At 40.4% G+C, this 17,049-nt stretch overlaps 1 protein-coding gene across 4 annotated transcripts; it reads right to left on the minus strand.

Annotated features, from left to right (window-relative positions):
* Positions 1-504: 504 nt before the first annotated feature.
* LOC113018114 (uncharacterized) lies at positions 505-16,625 on the minus strand. Of its 4 annotated transcripts, none has more exons than XR_003271706.1 (3): positions 16,490-16,625; positions 4,586-4,675; positions 505-763 (listed from the first exon to the last, which is right to left on the minus strand). XR_003271706.1 is itself a non-coding variant. In XM_026161174.1 (3 exons), exons 1-2 carry the CDS (start codon positions 7,619-7,621, stop codon positions 4,589-4,591), a joined length of 630 nt encoding a protein of 209 aa, XP_026016959.1. In that variant the 5' UTR covers positions 7,622-7,814; the 3' UTR covers positions 505-763; positions 4,586-4,588. The 4 variants fall into 4 exon arrangements, 1 of the variants encoding a protein (XP_026016959.1); XR_003271708.1 differs by lacking the exon at positions 16,490-16,625 and adding an exon at positions 8,210-8,333; XR_003271707.1 differs by lacking the exon at positions 16,490-16,625 and adding an exon at positions 6,076-6,154.
* Positions 16,626-17,049: the final 424 nt, after the last annotated feature.

Genomic DNA, 17,049 nt, shown 5'->3' on the forward strand with positions numbered 1-17,049 from the left:
AAGTTTATACAGCTGTAGTCTCGATGCTACGAACAGAAAACAAAAAATAAATAACTTGGTCATAAAAAGGTGTCGGTGTAACTGGCTCAACCAGGACTTTGCACGAGGGCTCAGACAGCTGTGTTCATGGTCGTACCTCAGTATTTACAGAGTCAGTGACCAATCTAGGACTGGTTCTATGTTCCCACCAGGAAAAGAAAACGACTCACGTTTTCCATCAGACATCTTTGTGAAACCCACAGAAGCACACGAGAAGATCAAGTGAGACCAAAGTTTATTGAACCTGCAGAGAAACCAGATCACTGCTGTGGAGACGACAGCACACTTAGAAATAACATAAATAACAGCAAAGTTACTGAAGACATGAAAACATGGATTACATCTACAATTTAGCTACATAACATTTATTATTGTTTATGTATAAATTACGTCTTGGTCATGCTTTTATTCTGAAAGGCCTGATGAAGAAAATTTTTCTTTTTTATATAAAAAATTTAAAACTAAATTAAGAAAGTTAAATTTTTCCAGCTTCTTTATAAAAGAAAATAACAAAAACTCTCCATTTGAACTTTCTGCCCTCAGAGGTTGTGTGAGGTTTCTTTCATGAGGAGAACAAACAGAATATAAACCAGTGTGTTTACAGTGAATGTGTCAGGTCTGAGCTGCTGTGTGGACCAGTTAGAGAGCAGCAGCTGGATCCCAGTGGTTGGACTGGTGGACGACTTCAGTGAGGAGTCGATGACATTTGGCTCTGGTAGAAACTCTGCACACACAAACACACAGGAGGAGAATATAAGCACAAAAGCAGAGCCTCTCTGTTCTCTTTATATACAGCAAAGCATCAGGACATGTCAGTGAACGCATCACAGTTACAATAATGTAACTTATTGAACTTGGACACATTTTGTGCAGGTGTGTCAGATCACACAGCATCTGCAGACACACAATCTTGTTTTGATACATTTTAATGCAGGATTGAAAATAAAACTGATTAAATAACATCAAATTGCTCCATCTTAACAGGTTACTGGCACCAGAATATTTAGTGGAACTGGTGCTTGTGTCCCAGTCAGTGTGTACATCCTGAGATGCTGCAGCCACAAACCTGTTCACTGTTCCCAGCTCACACTTAAAGACGACTGAATGTTTGCTGTGAGGACTCCTCGATCCTGGGACGACCTGCCTGAAGAAATCTGGCTCGCCTCATCAGTGGCGTCTTTTAATCCTTGTTAAAGTCTTGTTCATATCATAAGGCTTTTTTTTTAAATCCGTTGTTCAGTGATGACGCGACGAATCCTACTTCTGGGTCTAAAGTAGTCTGCGTTTAATATGGCTTTTGTGTTGTTAACATGTTTAATGTTATGTATTTTCTTCTATTTGATCTCAAAAAGCTCCTAAAACAGTCAGTGATCACTTGTTGACCTCCCTCGGCTTTTATTACCGCTAATCATTATTTAAGCTCAGTTTTTAAAACCTTAGGATGTAACTACAGCCCAGCCCATGCAGCAGTATATGAATGACTAACCTCGTATTGTGGATGGATTATCTCAGTTGTTCTCCTGGCTGAAGTTTGGTCCTTTTACAGCATCCTGCCATGCGATTACATTTGTTCCTGACCACCGACAACACTCACGGTAACTTTTATCGAGTGGAAAAAAAGTTAGCTTGTTTATATTATGCTAGCATAGCTGTGTCGCTAGCGGTCACGTAGCACATCATTATATACCAGCTAGCCCAACTTCAGTAACCCTACAAACGTTCACTGCTGTTAGTTTTCTGTCTTCATTTATGCTGGAAGTGATAGCAGAGCTGTACGTTTAATTTGTTTCCAAAACCCCGCAGTCAGGACATGCTATATTGTATTTTAGATGGAAGCTAGCGAGCTAACTCCCTGCTAACTTCTAACCCGTTAAATGTTCATAAATTCCGTTTTCATGGATGCCTGGATGTTAAACTCAATTGTTACACCTGGTAGAGCAGGAACGCTGATCATTTTATTAAGATGAAAGACTTTAGACAGTTTTTCAACTCTCAGTAATGCCATAGTGATCGTTTGATATATGGACCTGCAGCGGAGTTTAAGCCCAGACACGGCTAGTGACGTTCAGACTGAAACAACCGGATTGTATTTTATGTTTTCAAATTTAGATAGTATTTGGATAGATACTGCCCCCTTGTGGTCATCCTACAAACAAAGTAGCATGCAGAAGCTGCATGTTGCATATAATGATGTGATGAGAATCCTTTGCAGGTTACACTTTTAAGAAAGTTAATGTTCAATTTTAGAGAACGACTGGATGGTTCGAGTAACAGTATAATTTTAGCACTTACAGATTCCGACAGTGAGTGGTTCCCGTTACTCATCCAGTCTGAGGAAGCACTGGTTGAAGTGGTTTGTGTATTTATTGATTTCTTGTTAAAGTAATGTGTTTTATGTATTCCTGCCCGTTGTACTGCCCTGTATGACCCTGCACATTGTGCTGGCTCTGGATCCAATGTGTAACTGACGCCACCAACATTAACAGAACACTACATTAGAGCCTCTTACTGTGTGTTTTATTGGATTTGCAGCAATCAGAATAGAGAAACTGTATTAGCCCCAGATGAATATTGAGTTAAAAAAAATTAATAGATAAAGGGGCCGCGAGTCATTACTTGAACCTGGGCCGGGTCGCGTCCCAGCCGTGCAATATGACTACATGCTCATCCAAGCTGAGCTAAACCTGTGCCTGTCTGCGCTAAAGCACCAAAAATTGGAGAAGGCATAGCCTAACATATGAAACCAGAAATGTCCGCTGTGTATTCTATTATTTCAACACAGTAACTGTATTCTGATTACTATCTATTTAAATGTAACTGTAATAGAATACAGTTACGCATATTTGTATTTTAAATGTTGGAACGCCGGTACATGTATTCTGTTACTGTTGTTGGTTTAGTTCTTTGTGCACTGCAGCATGTGACAGTAATTAAAAAGCTGCACTTTAGTGCCTAAAAGCCCACATGGACACACGATGTCATGCTTGCACCTATCAGGCGATCAGTCCACAGAGAGACAGATGTTACGTGTAGTTTTAGATATCTGACATTTTAAATCGTGCATAAATGATTCAGTATTCAGGTTCAGATGTACTTAATTGTAAAATAGTTTTACATCAGATTGCTTCATATTTGTTGTGGCACCTGAGAGTCCTCAAAAGTTACACACAATCATTGCACACATTCTAAATCTTTGTTTACGCTCATGAATAATATCATACTCGTTTGCAATTTCTTCTGAGGTAAATTCTCTCCATACTTTCTCATTGTTTTCTCTCAGCCTTTCAGCTCCACTTTTCTGGTGAGCGCACAGCAAAGGTAGAGATGGGGCCGGTCACATTAAGACAGTTGATTATGCAATACAGTGTCAGAAAGGAAAATCAACAAATGGGCTGCTGCCATTGCTTGCACGGCTGGTGCGCAGTAGGGCTGCCACGATTTGTCGACTAGTCACGATTACGTCGACTATCAAAATCGTCGACGACTGATTTAATAGTCGACGCGTCGTTTGAAGCTTTGTAAGATCGCAAAAGACGCAGGAATAATAGCAGGATTTAAGAGTGTAATAACGGACTGAAACAGAAGATGGCAGCACTGCATGTACAAGGATGCCAGCTGCCGTTAAACCCCGAAGAAGAAGAAGCAGCTGTGTCCCAGAATTCATAGCGCGGCCCAGCTTAGTTTCCAACAATGGCGGTAGCTAGTTAGTTTTAATATTACTCTTATTATTCTTTCTGGGTCACAAAATAAACGTTTAACATATTTTCAGGCGAGAATGTAGCTGTGTAAACCTCAAATATCGGCTCAGTTTATCAGGACACCACATATTTTCAAAAGCGCTCCGACATTTTCGGAGACGTCTGTTACCCACTAGCTCGATAGCTAGCCGGGGGCTAGGTCACTAGCACGGTGAGAACACCGGACTCCAGGCAAATTGTTTTCAAACCCACCGCCGTCTTTCGCGACTCAGGTTAAATATATATGAGTCACTTAGATAAATTAAAAATGTTGTTGTTTGGCTTTTTTTTTTTTTTTAGTATTTTATTTGTTCCTGAGTAAATCAGTTTGTCTGAGATTAAAGTTATAGTTTTTACACAGCTGAATAAACGTCAAGCAGACAGCTGATTATCAGAAGTGTGAGATGCTCCAGAATATACTCCAGTGTCCTGTTATATTTTAGATAGCAAGGAGTTTATTAAACTTCACCGAAACAATCTGCAAATTTCATTAAAATTGAATAAACTATCATCTTGTCTTTATTTTTAGTTAGCACCTTAAAAGCTTAAAGCTGTAAGCTAATGATAGTTATGTAAGAGCAGATGCTGCTGGTGCAATAAGCTGTAGTTTTATGTCCAGTGGATGATGATCTGATTAGTCGACTAATCGCATAAATAATCGGTGACTAGTCGACTATCAAAATAATCGTTTGTGGCAGCCCTAGTGCGCAGTGAAAATAACTGGTTTGTTAGATTACCACATAACAAAAAACCCCTCAATTCTTAGGAAATAGATTCATTTCTTTGTACTAAAAGAAGATCAGTTGTACCTTTCAGCCTCTCTTCTCTTTGGTGATATTCATCCGTATCAGCTGACATCTTCTGTTCTCACTGCTGAGCAGACTGCAGCTCATCACTCTCTGCACAAGAAAAGCCACAAAAAATCAATCAGGTTGGAAAAAACAACCAAAAAGAAGAGTTTCATTAATAATGAGGTCTTTATTTCCTGTGTAGAATTGCAAAGATATTTCTTGGAAACTAACTGGCAGAAGGTCTCAGCAGCGCTGTGGGCCACTGTGGATATTGTGGACAAACTCACGACCATATTTGTTGTTAGCGCCACAAGAATTAGGAAACACACACTTTGCCAAAACTACAAAACAGAGCTATATATTTGCTGTATATATTGTCTCATGCTATTTGCACACCATCAAGTAAGATCCCAGAATCAGGTCTGAAGAACAGTCAGGAGATCAGGGGTCAGTTATGACTATACATGTGTGATATGCATGAGTAAGCAATAGTGTCCTCCAAAGATCAAATGACATCCACCTCTGATTCATTAAGTTCAACACAGCATAATTAGACACATTCAAACACACGGAAACACATAAAGACTCATGCATCATCATCGACTGGAAGCTTGGTGATTTGATTACAGAAAGTATCCTTGCCCAGTGGGCCGATGTTTTTATGGGCCGATGGATTTTTTTTTTTTTTTTTTTTTTTTTTAGGAAGGGTATATATAATGAAAGGTGTTGGATTGGCCAATTGGTCATGATCGACTCTGGGCTGGACCAATTACAGCCGAGGAGGCCGGATGGACCCTCCCCCTTGTTTAGCAATCACGTTTTCGCGCATTGCATGCCGGGAACTAGTGGCAAAACAATCCAAGTACCGCATCAAATGCAAGCATTTGCAGCACCGCAAAACGTTCATTCTCCGGTTCCAATACCTTCTTGCTTTTTCTTTGGCGCACAAAAAAGGTATGTACAAAACAAAAGGAGAACAATGCCGGTCCGTACAAAGACAGACTCGACGAAAAGACAAAGAAAAGATGCGAGGAAAAATCAAAGGAGTGAAAGGGTCAGACCCTTAGAGCACACAGAGTGGACAAAAGACGTTAGCGTGTTGCCCAACTTTCACCACGCTCAGATTTATAATTATACGGTTCTTGGAGTGAGTGCATACACTCATGAAGTTTAGTAACTTCAGGTCACTGCAACAAGCCCAGGTACAGTTTACCGACGGATGGGTGCAGGACCTTGAAATGCACCGTGTAGAACGAAAGACCATCGTACGAACAAAGGTAAGTTTACCAGTCTCACAAATCGTCGTCATAAATACACATTCGTTAACCGTTTATTAATATAACCTTTGAGCTCAACGGTAATTAATTAGTAGTGGAAATAATCTCTGGTAGCATCACAGAAATGTAGCAGTGACAATAATATTGTATGTTGTAATCGTACTGGGCAATTAGTGATACAAAACAACTGTTTTATTCTGTGAATAAAAGTATATGTTTTTGTCAATGTACCTGTTACGCCCCTAGTCTAGGTGGGTAGGGACGCACATAAGGTTGGAGGAGAGAGAGACAAATCCCCGCCCTGGTTCCCAAGCCAAACATCCAAACCAGTTGTGAGTAAAAAAAAGTGATTTTATTTAAGGACAAGAAGCATAGCTCCAGGGTGAGCCCAGGCCAAAATAATAAACAAAACCAACTAAGTCCCACCAGAAAAGACTAACTAAACCCTAAGAAAGAAAAAAGAACAAACAAATGCCAGAGCTATCCCTCGCTCCCTGACCAAGAAAACAGGAGAAAACGATTCCAAAAGAAAAGGCAGCTCACCCCTTCCGCTTCAGCCCACGAGTGCCTAAGCTCTCAGCTAATGCACTAGGAGCGGCTTTTACAATTCACACTCCCACAAATACACAAGATAAACACAGGCTGGGAAAACCAGGGTCAGGACTGCGATGGCTCCACACTCTCTCTCTCTCTCTTTAAGTTAACACAAACTCGTCGGCAAGGACCGCGGCTTTAGACAGTAACCCAACCTTCTGCTCATTAAGATACACGACAATGTTTTCAGGGAGACATGTCTTGAACTCTTCCAGCAGGATCAACTCCTTTAGCTGAGTTAAGTCCTCCGCGTGACTGGCAGCCACCCACTTGTCAAATAAGACAGTTTTCTCACGTGCAAATTCCACAAACGTTTGACTATCAAGCTTGCGACAGGCACGAAACTTCTGTCGATACGCCCCTGGGACAAGTTCATAAGCCCGCAAAATAGTGGATTTGACAACCTCATAATCCAAGCTGTCCGCAACAGAAAGACTCGCACAGACCTCCTGCGCTCTTCCTATTAATTTGCATTGCAGCAACAGACTCCAGACGTCCTTTGGCCATTTTAAAGTGGTTGCGATGCGCTCAAAAGCAGTGAAATATGAGTCAACCTCTCCTTCCCTAAAAGGAGGTACCAAAACAATCTGTTTGCTAGCGTTAAACTGGTCTATGGTGGGAGTTCGGGGAGTGTACTTACAGGAACGGGAGCAGCGTCACTCGCTCGAGAACGATCAAGCTCCATAGCTCGAATGCGGAGATGCATGAGCTCGACTTCCTTAGCCTTAGCCGCCAACTCCACCTCCTTCAAGCGAAGGGCAAGCCTGAGATCCTCCGTCACCAAACCCGCCCCAACCTGGCCAGCCGGGTCAAATACAGGAGACTGAATGGCGACAGGAGCTTCCGCCCCCGACGGCATCCGCCCCTTGGAAGGCTTCGGGACGGCCCCAGCAGCTTCCGCCCCCACTGCCGTCTCCAAACTCCCAGACCCACTCGGCGAGGTTTTCTGCCCCCCAAACACTCCCCTGTCCACCAGTCTCTCCACCAAACAGTGTTTAATTTCCGCCTTCTTAGCATTCAACGGAACATCCACCCTGAATAAGTTAGCCACTACCAACAAATCTGCTTTTGTGCACCGCTCCAACTTTTCAATGGAGGGACGTTGCGCAAAATCATCCATGTCAAACGACATCACGAGCAAAGCGAAAAAGGAAAACACAACTCTGCAGACACCCAACCGCATTCGCGCACTCCAGAGCCGCAAAACTCGCGCACGACGTCTCCCCCCCACCACAAACGCAAAAAGGAAACGAACCAATCACACGAACGAAAAGGGACGAGCCCCCATTTATGTTACGCCCCTAGTCTAGGCGGGTAGGGACGCACATAAGGTTGGAGGAGAGAGAGACAAATCCCCGCCCTGGTTCCCAAGCCAAACATCCAAACCAGTTGTGAGTAAAAAAAAAGTGATTTTATTTAAGGACAAGAAGCATAGCTCCAGGGTGAGCCCAGGCCAAAATAATAAACAAAAAACCAACTAAGTCCGACCAGAAAAGACTAACTAAACCCTAAGAAAGAAAAAAGAACAAACAAATGCCAGAGCTATCCCTCGCTCCCTGACCCCTGAAGAAAAGGCAGCTCACCCCTTCCGCTTCAGCCCACGAGTGCCTAAGCTCTCAGCTAATGCACTAGGAGCGGCTTTTACAATTCACACTCCCACAAATACACAAGATAAACACAGGCTGGGAAAACCAGGGTCAGGACTGCGACGGCTCCACACTCTCTCTCTCTCTCTCTGGAGCTGTCAGAGCGGCTTTTTGAATGTGGTCACCTGTTCCATGGTCCAATCAGCTGCTCACTACTCTTCATTAGGGGAGGGACCTGTAAAGAGTCTTAAACACAGTAAAGACACAGAACAAACAGCCCACACAGTGTTCTTATGGCCACAGCCGTAACAGTACCATAATAACAGAAGCGAAACGTAATATTGTGTCAGGACAATTCACTATTTATGCACAATAAACAAAGGAGCATAGCGCGACAATTTCTGTTCAGCGCCAGACTTGCTTGTAACCTATATCACCAATTATGTTATGAAAAATGACGTATTAACTACTACAAAACTCTGACCTTTGTGGGAATGCTTGGAGCAGACTAACATGTGAGCTGGAGTGTTCTGAGACGTTATATTTGGTATATCCAGACCATCCGTCGGCTCTTACTTCGGAAACATGGCTTAAAAAATTTCTCTTCAACGACGTAATTCGAAAAAAAAAACGATCTCTTTACCCGTCGGCTTCCCGTGGCTGACATCATGTTAATAATACAGCAGCTTCTTGCCATTTTTTGGGTTTCTTTTTATCGCTGTGTAACTGAGTTCAATTGAAAGCCTGCGTGAGCTAGTACCTCTTGCCACAAGTTCCCAGAATCCTTTGCGGTTTTACCCCTGAATGACGTCACATTTTCAATCTTTATCCTGGTGGGCCGGTCTCTAGTCAAAATGCCCGGGCCGATTTTTTGTCCCAGTCCAGCCTTGGACAAGATAGTGAATGTAAGTTTCATCAGCGTGTGAACTCTAGAAGGAAAGCACTTAGATGGAGACAATTTATTGATTCATATATAAACAAGTAGGTCCAGGCTCCAAGATCAAGTTTTAGGCCACCGATCAACAGAAACACAGTCCAACATCAGAACACAGAAACAAAAAGGTGGAAAAGAAACATTGAAGTATGAAGGACTGATCCTGGCTAACTCCTGGTCTCACTACACAACTGAAGTACAGATTATTTCATGAGCTTTTCCTCTTTTGAACAATAATGTAGTGAAAGATGAGCGTGCTGATGGAGGAGGCTGTTGGACTGACGGAGCACAGAGCTGCTGGATGGTTAACACAGCAGAATGTCACACAAACTATGAAATCATTAACTTCATAAAGTTTAAATATAAAAGGAATAGAATGCCTTTATTGCCACTATACAGAAGTACAATGAGATACAGAGCATCTCCTACTCAGTGCAAACATGTAGAGGCGGGGTGGGGGCTGCACAGTTTCTGCAGCACTATAGTGGATGGATGATGGTAGAGGCTCCTATGGACCCAGCAGGGTGACAACAACACCCCATCAAAGGGACAAAGACACTGAGCAGCGTGCAAAGAAGCCCACTCACTATAAACATCATGTAAGAAATAAGAACTACAATGGGATCATTGATGGAGCTGGACTGTTGTCAGAGTGCAGCTTAGAGGAGATTCGGAGTAAGGTTTCCTTTGACATGTGAACATTTAATAATGTTCTCTATCCAAATTCAAACTGTTTAACTTATGAATGTTATAAAGTAAATAAACATCTTGTAAATAAGCACAGTTACAATATTATATGATGTATTATTTGTCCCCCTTAGGGAAATTTGTTGTGGACTCAAGTACTGCCACAAATGCTGCCTTCACAGAGTCAATAAACATTAAAGAAATAAGAAAGAAATAGATGCTTTTTTTTAAAAAAAATTTTTATTATCTATAATTACAAAGATACTTGTTAGTATATACTCATATTGCAAATAACTCTAAAAACTGTTATTTAAAAGCTTGATTGCTGTTGTAAAAAAGGAATTATTAAAGTAATTCAGATGCATTTTGGGACTCTGTATCTTCAAGAAAGAAAAAAGCTCATACTGACAGAACTCTGTACCTGTGTGATTACAGACCAATCATCTTGTCTTGAGTCCTCCCAGTTGCACAAGACGTGGCGGCTCAAATTTTGCCTGCTCAGAGAGATCACATACCACGGTCATACCTTATGATGCTCCACAGCCTTCTGCTAGGGCTGATCGATATAATGATATATATCAGATGACGATATAGAAACATCTATTGTTTCATATTACACGCTATCGTTTGTTTTGTGGTGCAGCAAAATAAACTGTTTGCTGCAATATTTTTTCATGGTTTTGATGGTCACTGTAGTGGCTATATTAATTTCTTACATTTCTCTCTTTCTCTTATATTTAAAATAACCACACTACGGACAAGCCACTGTTATTACACGTTGTCAGTAGCAACAACGACGGTAAGCCCAGCTTGTGGCTCCACTCTCCGCTTGTTTATTTTCCACATAAACCTTTCACAATAAAGCTGAATATCCTGTTGAGACTGTTTAAAATAAACTAAATGAATGATGACAAACAGAAAGACCAGTCAAAGCAAATCCAGGAACTTATTTCTAAAATTTGTGATATATATCGTTGTCGGGATGATAAATGTCTTATGTCAGGATATGAGATTTTGGTCATATCGCACAGCCCTACCTTCTGCTTTTATTCCACTATATTGAAATGCAATGTTTGCATGTGTGCTCCATGCCGTTTATTTAAAAGCTTTTGTTACTTAGTATTCTGCTGATAAATTGTATAATTATAACTTAGCTACCCAGCAATATATATATATATATATATATATATATATTGCCTATATATATATATTGCCTATATATATATATATATATATATATATATATATATATATATATATATATATATATATATATATATATATATATATATATATATATATATAGGCAATGCTGGACAATACTTCCCACCCACTCCATGACGTGCTGGCCAGTCACAGAAGCACCTTCAGTGCGAGACTGAGATTACCCATAATGCACCACTGAATAACACAGAAATCGTTTCTCCCTGAGGCTCTATCTCTGTACAACTCCTCCATCTAATACACAGCACACGCTCTACAGAGAAAATAACAAAGTTTTACAGTTTACAGTCAATCATATATATTTAACCTCTGTAATATTCTGAATATTTATTATTTAGCTATTTGTATATATTAGAGCTTTTTTTATTTTGTAACTTTGTAATATATTGTATTATTGAATTTAGTTCAGTCTGTTATTGTTACTGTTTTTGAGCAGCTGTAATAATTTCCTTAGAGATTAATAAAATATTCTGATTCTGATTTTCCATTACAATCGAGTTCCACCTAGTGTGCATGGGTTCGTTGTGGCAAAGTGGCCATGCTTCCCGTGACAAACACCACAACAACCATGGACGCTGAGGCGACGATATAACTGCTGCTCAGTCTGTGGCTTTAAGGAAGACTTGGGGACCACAGTGCTCGTTTCAGGGTCTCAGCTTTGATTTTGCGTGACAAGACAAACGTGACTCGTCAAGTGCTGCCGCTGACTAGTTGTAGGTGCCATGCAATCTGTTGATGTCACAGAACAGAACCCTGGCAGAATAGGTAGGGATGGGTATCGAAAACCGGTTCTTGTTGAGAACCGGTTCCCACTGTTTCAATTCCTCCTTATCGATTCCAGTCGCCCCGAATGACGTCACCACGTTGCGGAGCGTCATTTACCTGGCAGGAAACACGGCGCCTAAGCGGCTCAAACGCTCAAAAGTTTGATTATACTTTATGAGAACCGATGACAACAGGGCAACTTGCAAAGTAGATATTTCATTTAAGGGAGGAAACACTACGAATATGCAAAAGCATTTGCTCACAAAACACGCGATGACACGCGTTTTTAATTCCGCTCCGGACTCGTGACTCTCAACCCAGCAGCAGCGCTAACGTTTGCACGTCCTCTCCCGTTAATGCGGCAGGTAAATAATCAACTAACAGTGCATATTATGTTAGCGCACTCTGCCTTATTACAAGACCTGCCATTACTGTACATGTAGGTGACCATGATGAGAGACAGACAGAGTCTGGCTGGCGCTCGCTGGCAGTTGTCGCTGCAGTCTACCGGTAGCGTCTCCTTTCAGGCCAGGATAGACTAATGTCACCGAGCAGTGACTGAGTTTGTGGTCAAAGGCTTGCACCCATTTGCCACAGCAGATGCCCCCGATTTTTGGTAAGTGAATGTGTTTAATTGTAGGCAGGGACATTACTGGATATTCTTGTGTAATTGCCACAGAACAATTTATGTTATACTTTGTTATTGCTACAGAAGAATGTTGCAGCTTTAAGGCAGGGATGACTCCTGGAGTTGCTTTCTCACTGCATATGCTTTATTTCACAATCAGATCGATTCGATAACAAAAACATACAGCAGCTCCTCTCCTACTCCTAGCCCTTCGCTGTGGTGGAAAAAAGAACGACTTCAATCCCCTTCAAGGAACATAGTACAAAATAGTTTTCCTGATACACCAATGGGGCGTTCAATGCCATCTTGTAAATATGATTACTCTGGCAGAGTAACAGTTCAAATGAAAAATACACCAGAACAAACAAGCAAACAAAAAAAGAAGTGTGGGGTACCTTTGAACCAATGAACAAAGTATAACAATTTATACTTTTTAACATAACCCGACCCCGTCAATATGTGATATGTCTCACAAGAATATTTATTTTATTATTTTACATTTACAATTTTTTTTTCCTGGGGACCCTGTGACACCCCATTGAAGAGCCGTAGGCTGGATCTCTCAAGATCTCACTGTTGGGTTTGTAAGGCCATGTTACTCCTAAATTTCTATCTTGTTCAAAGAGAAGATATAAAACAAAGCTCTGAGCTAATCGACCTTAGTGTTCTCCTTTTTTAAAAAAAAAAAGAGAATCGATAAAGAATCGAATCGTTAAACAGAATCGAAAATGGAATCGGAATCGTTAAAATCTTATCAATACCCATCCCTAAGAATAGGTACTAAAAAAAACTGGGTACCAAGTACTATGACCTAATGGAAACCCCTGAAAACCATGGCAAGCTGACCCGAGTAGGCGCTAAAGGGGCAAAGGAAAACAGTGGGGAAAGGACAATGAGTGAATTAACAAGCTACTAGATAAAAGACAAAAAACTCACAAAACACATGTTTTTATATGTGAATAAACAGAAATGTGTTAAAACATGAATGTAAATAAAATATAAATATCAATTATAACTTAAGAGTTTACTATAATAAGGTACACGCCTGGCACATCATACACAGTAACCTGCCTAGACAACTTATGTTGATGTCTTCTAATGTAGCAGAAGATGTATTCATGCACAAGGCAGAGAAATTTTTGCCTCTGTCACAGAGTGGACAGCAGAGCTGTTGTTTTTGTTTGTTTGTTTAACTATTATTAAGTGTGCAGCATATTCAGCAAAAATGTAGCATTTAAGCTAGCTTGATTTAGACTTCTGTGGGAAATTATTTCCTAACTCACGTTGTAACCATTAGTAGTTCACATTATCCAGGAAGTGCAAGTCAGGTTATGTCAAAGGTTTATAGTGTTGTTTCAGGTGTTGTGCCACAAAGTGATTTCCAATGTTTCTCTGTTTTTCTTATGTCTAATATATTGGCTTATAGTGGTATGTTTTGGTAAATAAACTGTAATGAACAGGATTTGTGAAGGGGTTATATATAAAGACATGACTTGTTTTTGAAGTGTCTTTATAACAGCACAATTGTTACAGTCCTTTTGATCACTTAAAATATGCTTACAGAACTGTGATGTTATATTTCTTAGCTAGATCTCTCTGGAAAGCCATATTTTTTTATGTCCATCAGACTTCAATCATATAACATAGCGAGCCTTATCATGAAATTACATGAAATTACCACAGTGTAAAAAAATCAGATAGGTAAAAAACACTTAACTTTTGAAATATCCATTCTTTTAGATAAATATATAGTCATACATATTAGGATATGACTGATTAGCATGCAGTGTTAAAAACAAATACAAGTAAGGCAGGTGAGGCTTGCACTCAAAACTAGTCTTTGAATATCTGACTTAGAAATAAATATACAACGATTTCACTACAGTGTAATACACAAACTACTGCAGAACAATTTTTATTATTACTATTACCAAATTATCAAAAAGGGCAGTTTTGTCAAGTCCATTGCCACATTCAAGTCCCTTTTTAAGCACCTCCCATAATCGCACACAGTCCCATCGCATTAAAAAGACCGTTCAAAATACTCTAATCTCAGGATCAGCAGAACAAGATACGAGATGGGTCCTGGGAACTCCTGCAGGATCGATGCGGTGCTCTTTACCGGCTTGATCGTGTTGGTATCTGCAGGTGGGATTTGACTTTCATCAAATGTATTTTGAAAACTGCAGCAGCGGTGTAAATACAAGACACTAGCATTATTAGCATTAGCATTAACGCCTGGGAGTTAGTTTAACTTAGCTTGGCGACGAGATCGAAGAAGCGTTTGCACAAGACTGGGGGTGGGGAGTTGAGATCAAGACAATGTTTGGCTACAACATCGCTTTCCACACCCGTCATTGTGTCTGTAGTAGACATATACTGACCACCCGATCTACTAAAGTTCCTGAGAAGGCCTACTAGCTCCTCATGTCAAAGATGGACGCTGAATCGACACCGGTTAGCCCATTTGACAATCAAGCGATACGTCAAAGTAGAGGAATGGGTATTTGTATCTATGTGCAGAATGACCGGTCAAATAATAGCATAGAGTGGGCGGCATCTGCTCTCCAAAACGAAGAGCAGTGGCCGGCCAAATGCCAAGCTAACTAACAGCTAGCTAGCCGGCGTTAGCTAGCACCACTAGCTAACAGTGGTGATTGTTACTGCTGTCTGGATGATAACGTTAGCATAGCTCTTAAAAGAATAACTTTTTGTCACTGTACATATACAACGAAATTGTGGGTGCTGCACACCAACTGTGCCGGAATATAAATAGTAGACATCAAGACTAAATAACAAAGAGGAGAAATCTGTACAATCAGACTATCATCAGTTAACTGCGGTCTCACCCTGGTTTCATATCATAAAAATGAGATTTTAATCAGGAAAACCTGAAGTCTGTACTTTTAAAATTATGTCAACACGTGTAGTCTCGGACTATGGGCGAAACCACACTTGAAACTATTAGAACTATTAAAACTTGTCCTGTGGAAGCACACCCACAACTACAGGACTGCTTTAGAGCCTGGCTGAATACGCAGTCATTTTTGTCCTACATCAAGTGCTGTGCTCATAGCACCACTTATTGATATTAAAGTTTATCAACATATTTTAGTCCACGACGATTTACCTCGACGTACCTCCACTACGCTTGTTATTATTATCGTCTACAATCCTTTGCCATTCAGTGCAGGGTGACATTTGAGACAGTAGGTGGCGCCATTGTCCCTTTTAACCGAGAACCTGCACCTTTACAGTTCTGTCACACAAAGTGGACATGAATGACTACTGATGGCTAAGGCTTACGTTTACACCATTGAGCCCTACACTACAAAATGTGATTGATTTAACACTTTGAAGCCGGATTTAATAAATGTTTGTGCCTGTACAAAATATGATGTGGCAGGGTTGATTGGTTGCTGCTGCAGTAAGCAACAAAGAGTAACCTGAGATTCTGACCTTTCGAGCCAAATACGTTTATATTTAAAAATGGATTCATGGTTTTAATGAATCGATATCGCCGTATTCAAGCTAGAATCGACTTTAATCGGAAAATTGATTATCAAAACCCACCCTTAAGGAAATTACCTCCTAACTCACGTTGTAACCCTCCGTTAGTAGTTTACATTATTCACGAAGTCCAAGTCGGGTAATGTCGAAGGTTTATGGTGTTGTTTCAGGTGTTGTGTCACCTTTCCGATGTTTCTCTTGTGTGTAATATCATTGCTTTTATTGGTATGTTTTGGTAAATAGACTGTAACGATCAGGATTCATGGAAGGGTTATATATAAAAATGGCCTGTTTTTGAAGTGTTTATAACCGCGTAATTGTACCCATATTACAATGACTGCAGTTCTTTTGGCCACTTAAAATACTCTTACAGAACTGTGATGTTATATTTCTTAGCCAGATCTCTCTGGAAATCCCAATTTTATGTCCATAAGACTCCAATCATAACAACCCAAATGATCACACTGAATATAAAACGAACGAACTGCATTTCTTGCAGCATAAGCTCTCTGCAGGCCGCTCCTCTCTCCTGACCGAAGATTATCACTGTAGAACAGCCTTACATGACGTGACACCATTTTGTTCGCACAAGGGCGAGCAGTAACGACGGGAAATACCACAGCGAGAGCCTAACACGGCCATATATATGGGACTTCATCTGCTCTGTAACCAGGCCTGAAACAATCTCCTCAATTTATATGTCTGTGTTTTACTTACCCCAACACGCCGAGGCTGTACAAGTCCCAAATCTTTTTTTCTACATTATCCGTTAACGACCGAGATGAAACCAAACGTTCTTCGTCCCCTAGAGCGGACTAAACGGAGGGAACGTCACGAAGCAGTAGGCGTTTCACAAGAGTACACAGCTCCTCCTCCTTTTCTTCAGCGTCGCTACACAAACGAGCCAGTATGCTGAATAAAGGCCGCTCACCAGTGTGCGGAGAATATCTGACAATGTCTATAACTGTGGTAATAGTAATATTTTAGTTACATTACTTAAATTTTCAAATAAATTCTTACTTTAGACAACTGAAAGAGTAAAATTATGCAAAGACCTTGATGTAATTATTTTAGCTCCCTGAAACATGTCATTTAAATGAAAACCTTTAATAGAATTAAAACAAATATTCTGAATATAATATGATTCAGATTTGATTGATTATAATTATCCTTTTATGCTGACTGTGTGGTTACTGTGTGATTACTGTGTTTAAACTACAAGTAGATGTGCTACAGACTAAATCGTTGTATTATTTCTGTCCTGGGTTTTAACTGAT

Source organism: Astatotilapia calliptera, unplaced genomic scaffold (genome assembly GCF_900246225.1).
Source record: "Astatotilapia calliptera unplaced genomic scaffold, fAstCal1.2 U_scaffold_4, whole genome shotgun sequence".
NCBI lineage: Eukaryota > Metazoa > Chordata > Actinopteri > Cichliformes > Cichlidae > Astatotilapia > Astatotilapia calliptera.

What these genes read in the sequence shown, in the direction of transcription:
- LOC113018114 (XM_026161174.1), bottom strand. Translation starts at nt 7,621, where the DNA reads ATGCGGTTGGGTGTCTGCAGAGTTGTGTTTTCCTTTTTCGCTTTGCTC. An exon ending in GTGACGCTGCTCCCGTTCCT is followed by an intron (nt 4,676 to 7,078) that starts GTAAGTACACTC and finishes TTTCTTGTGCAG; the next exon opens with AGAGTGATGAGCTGCAGTCT.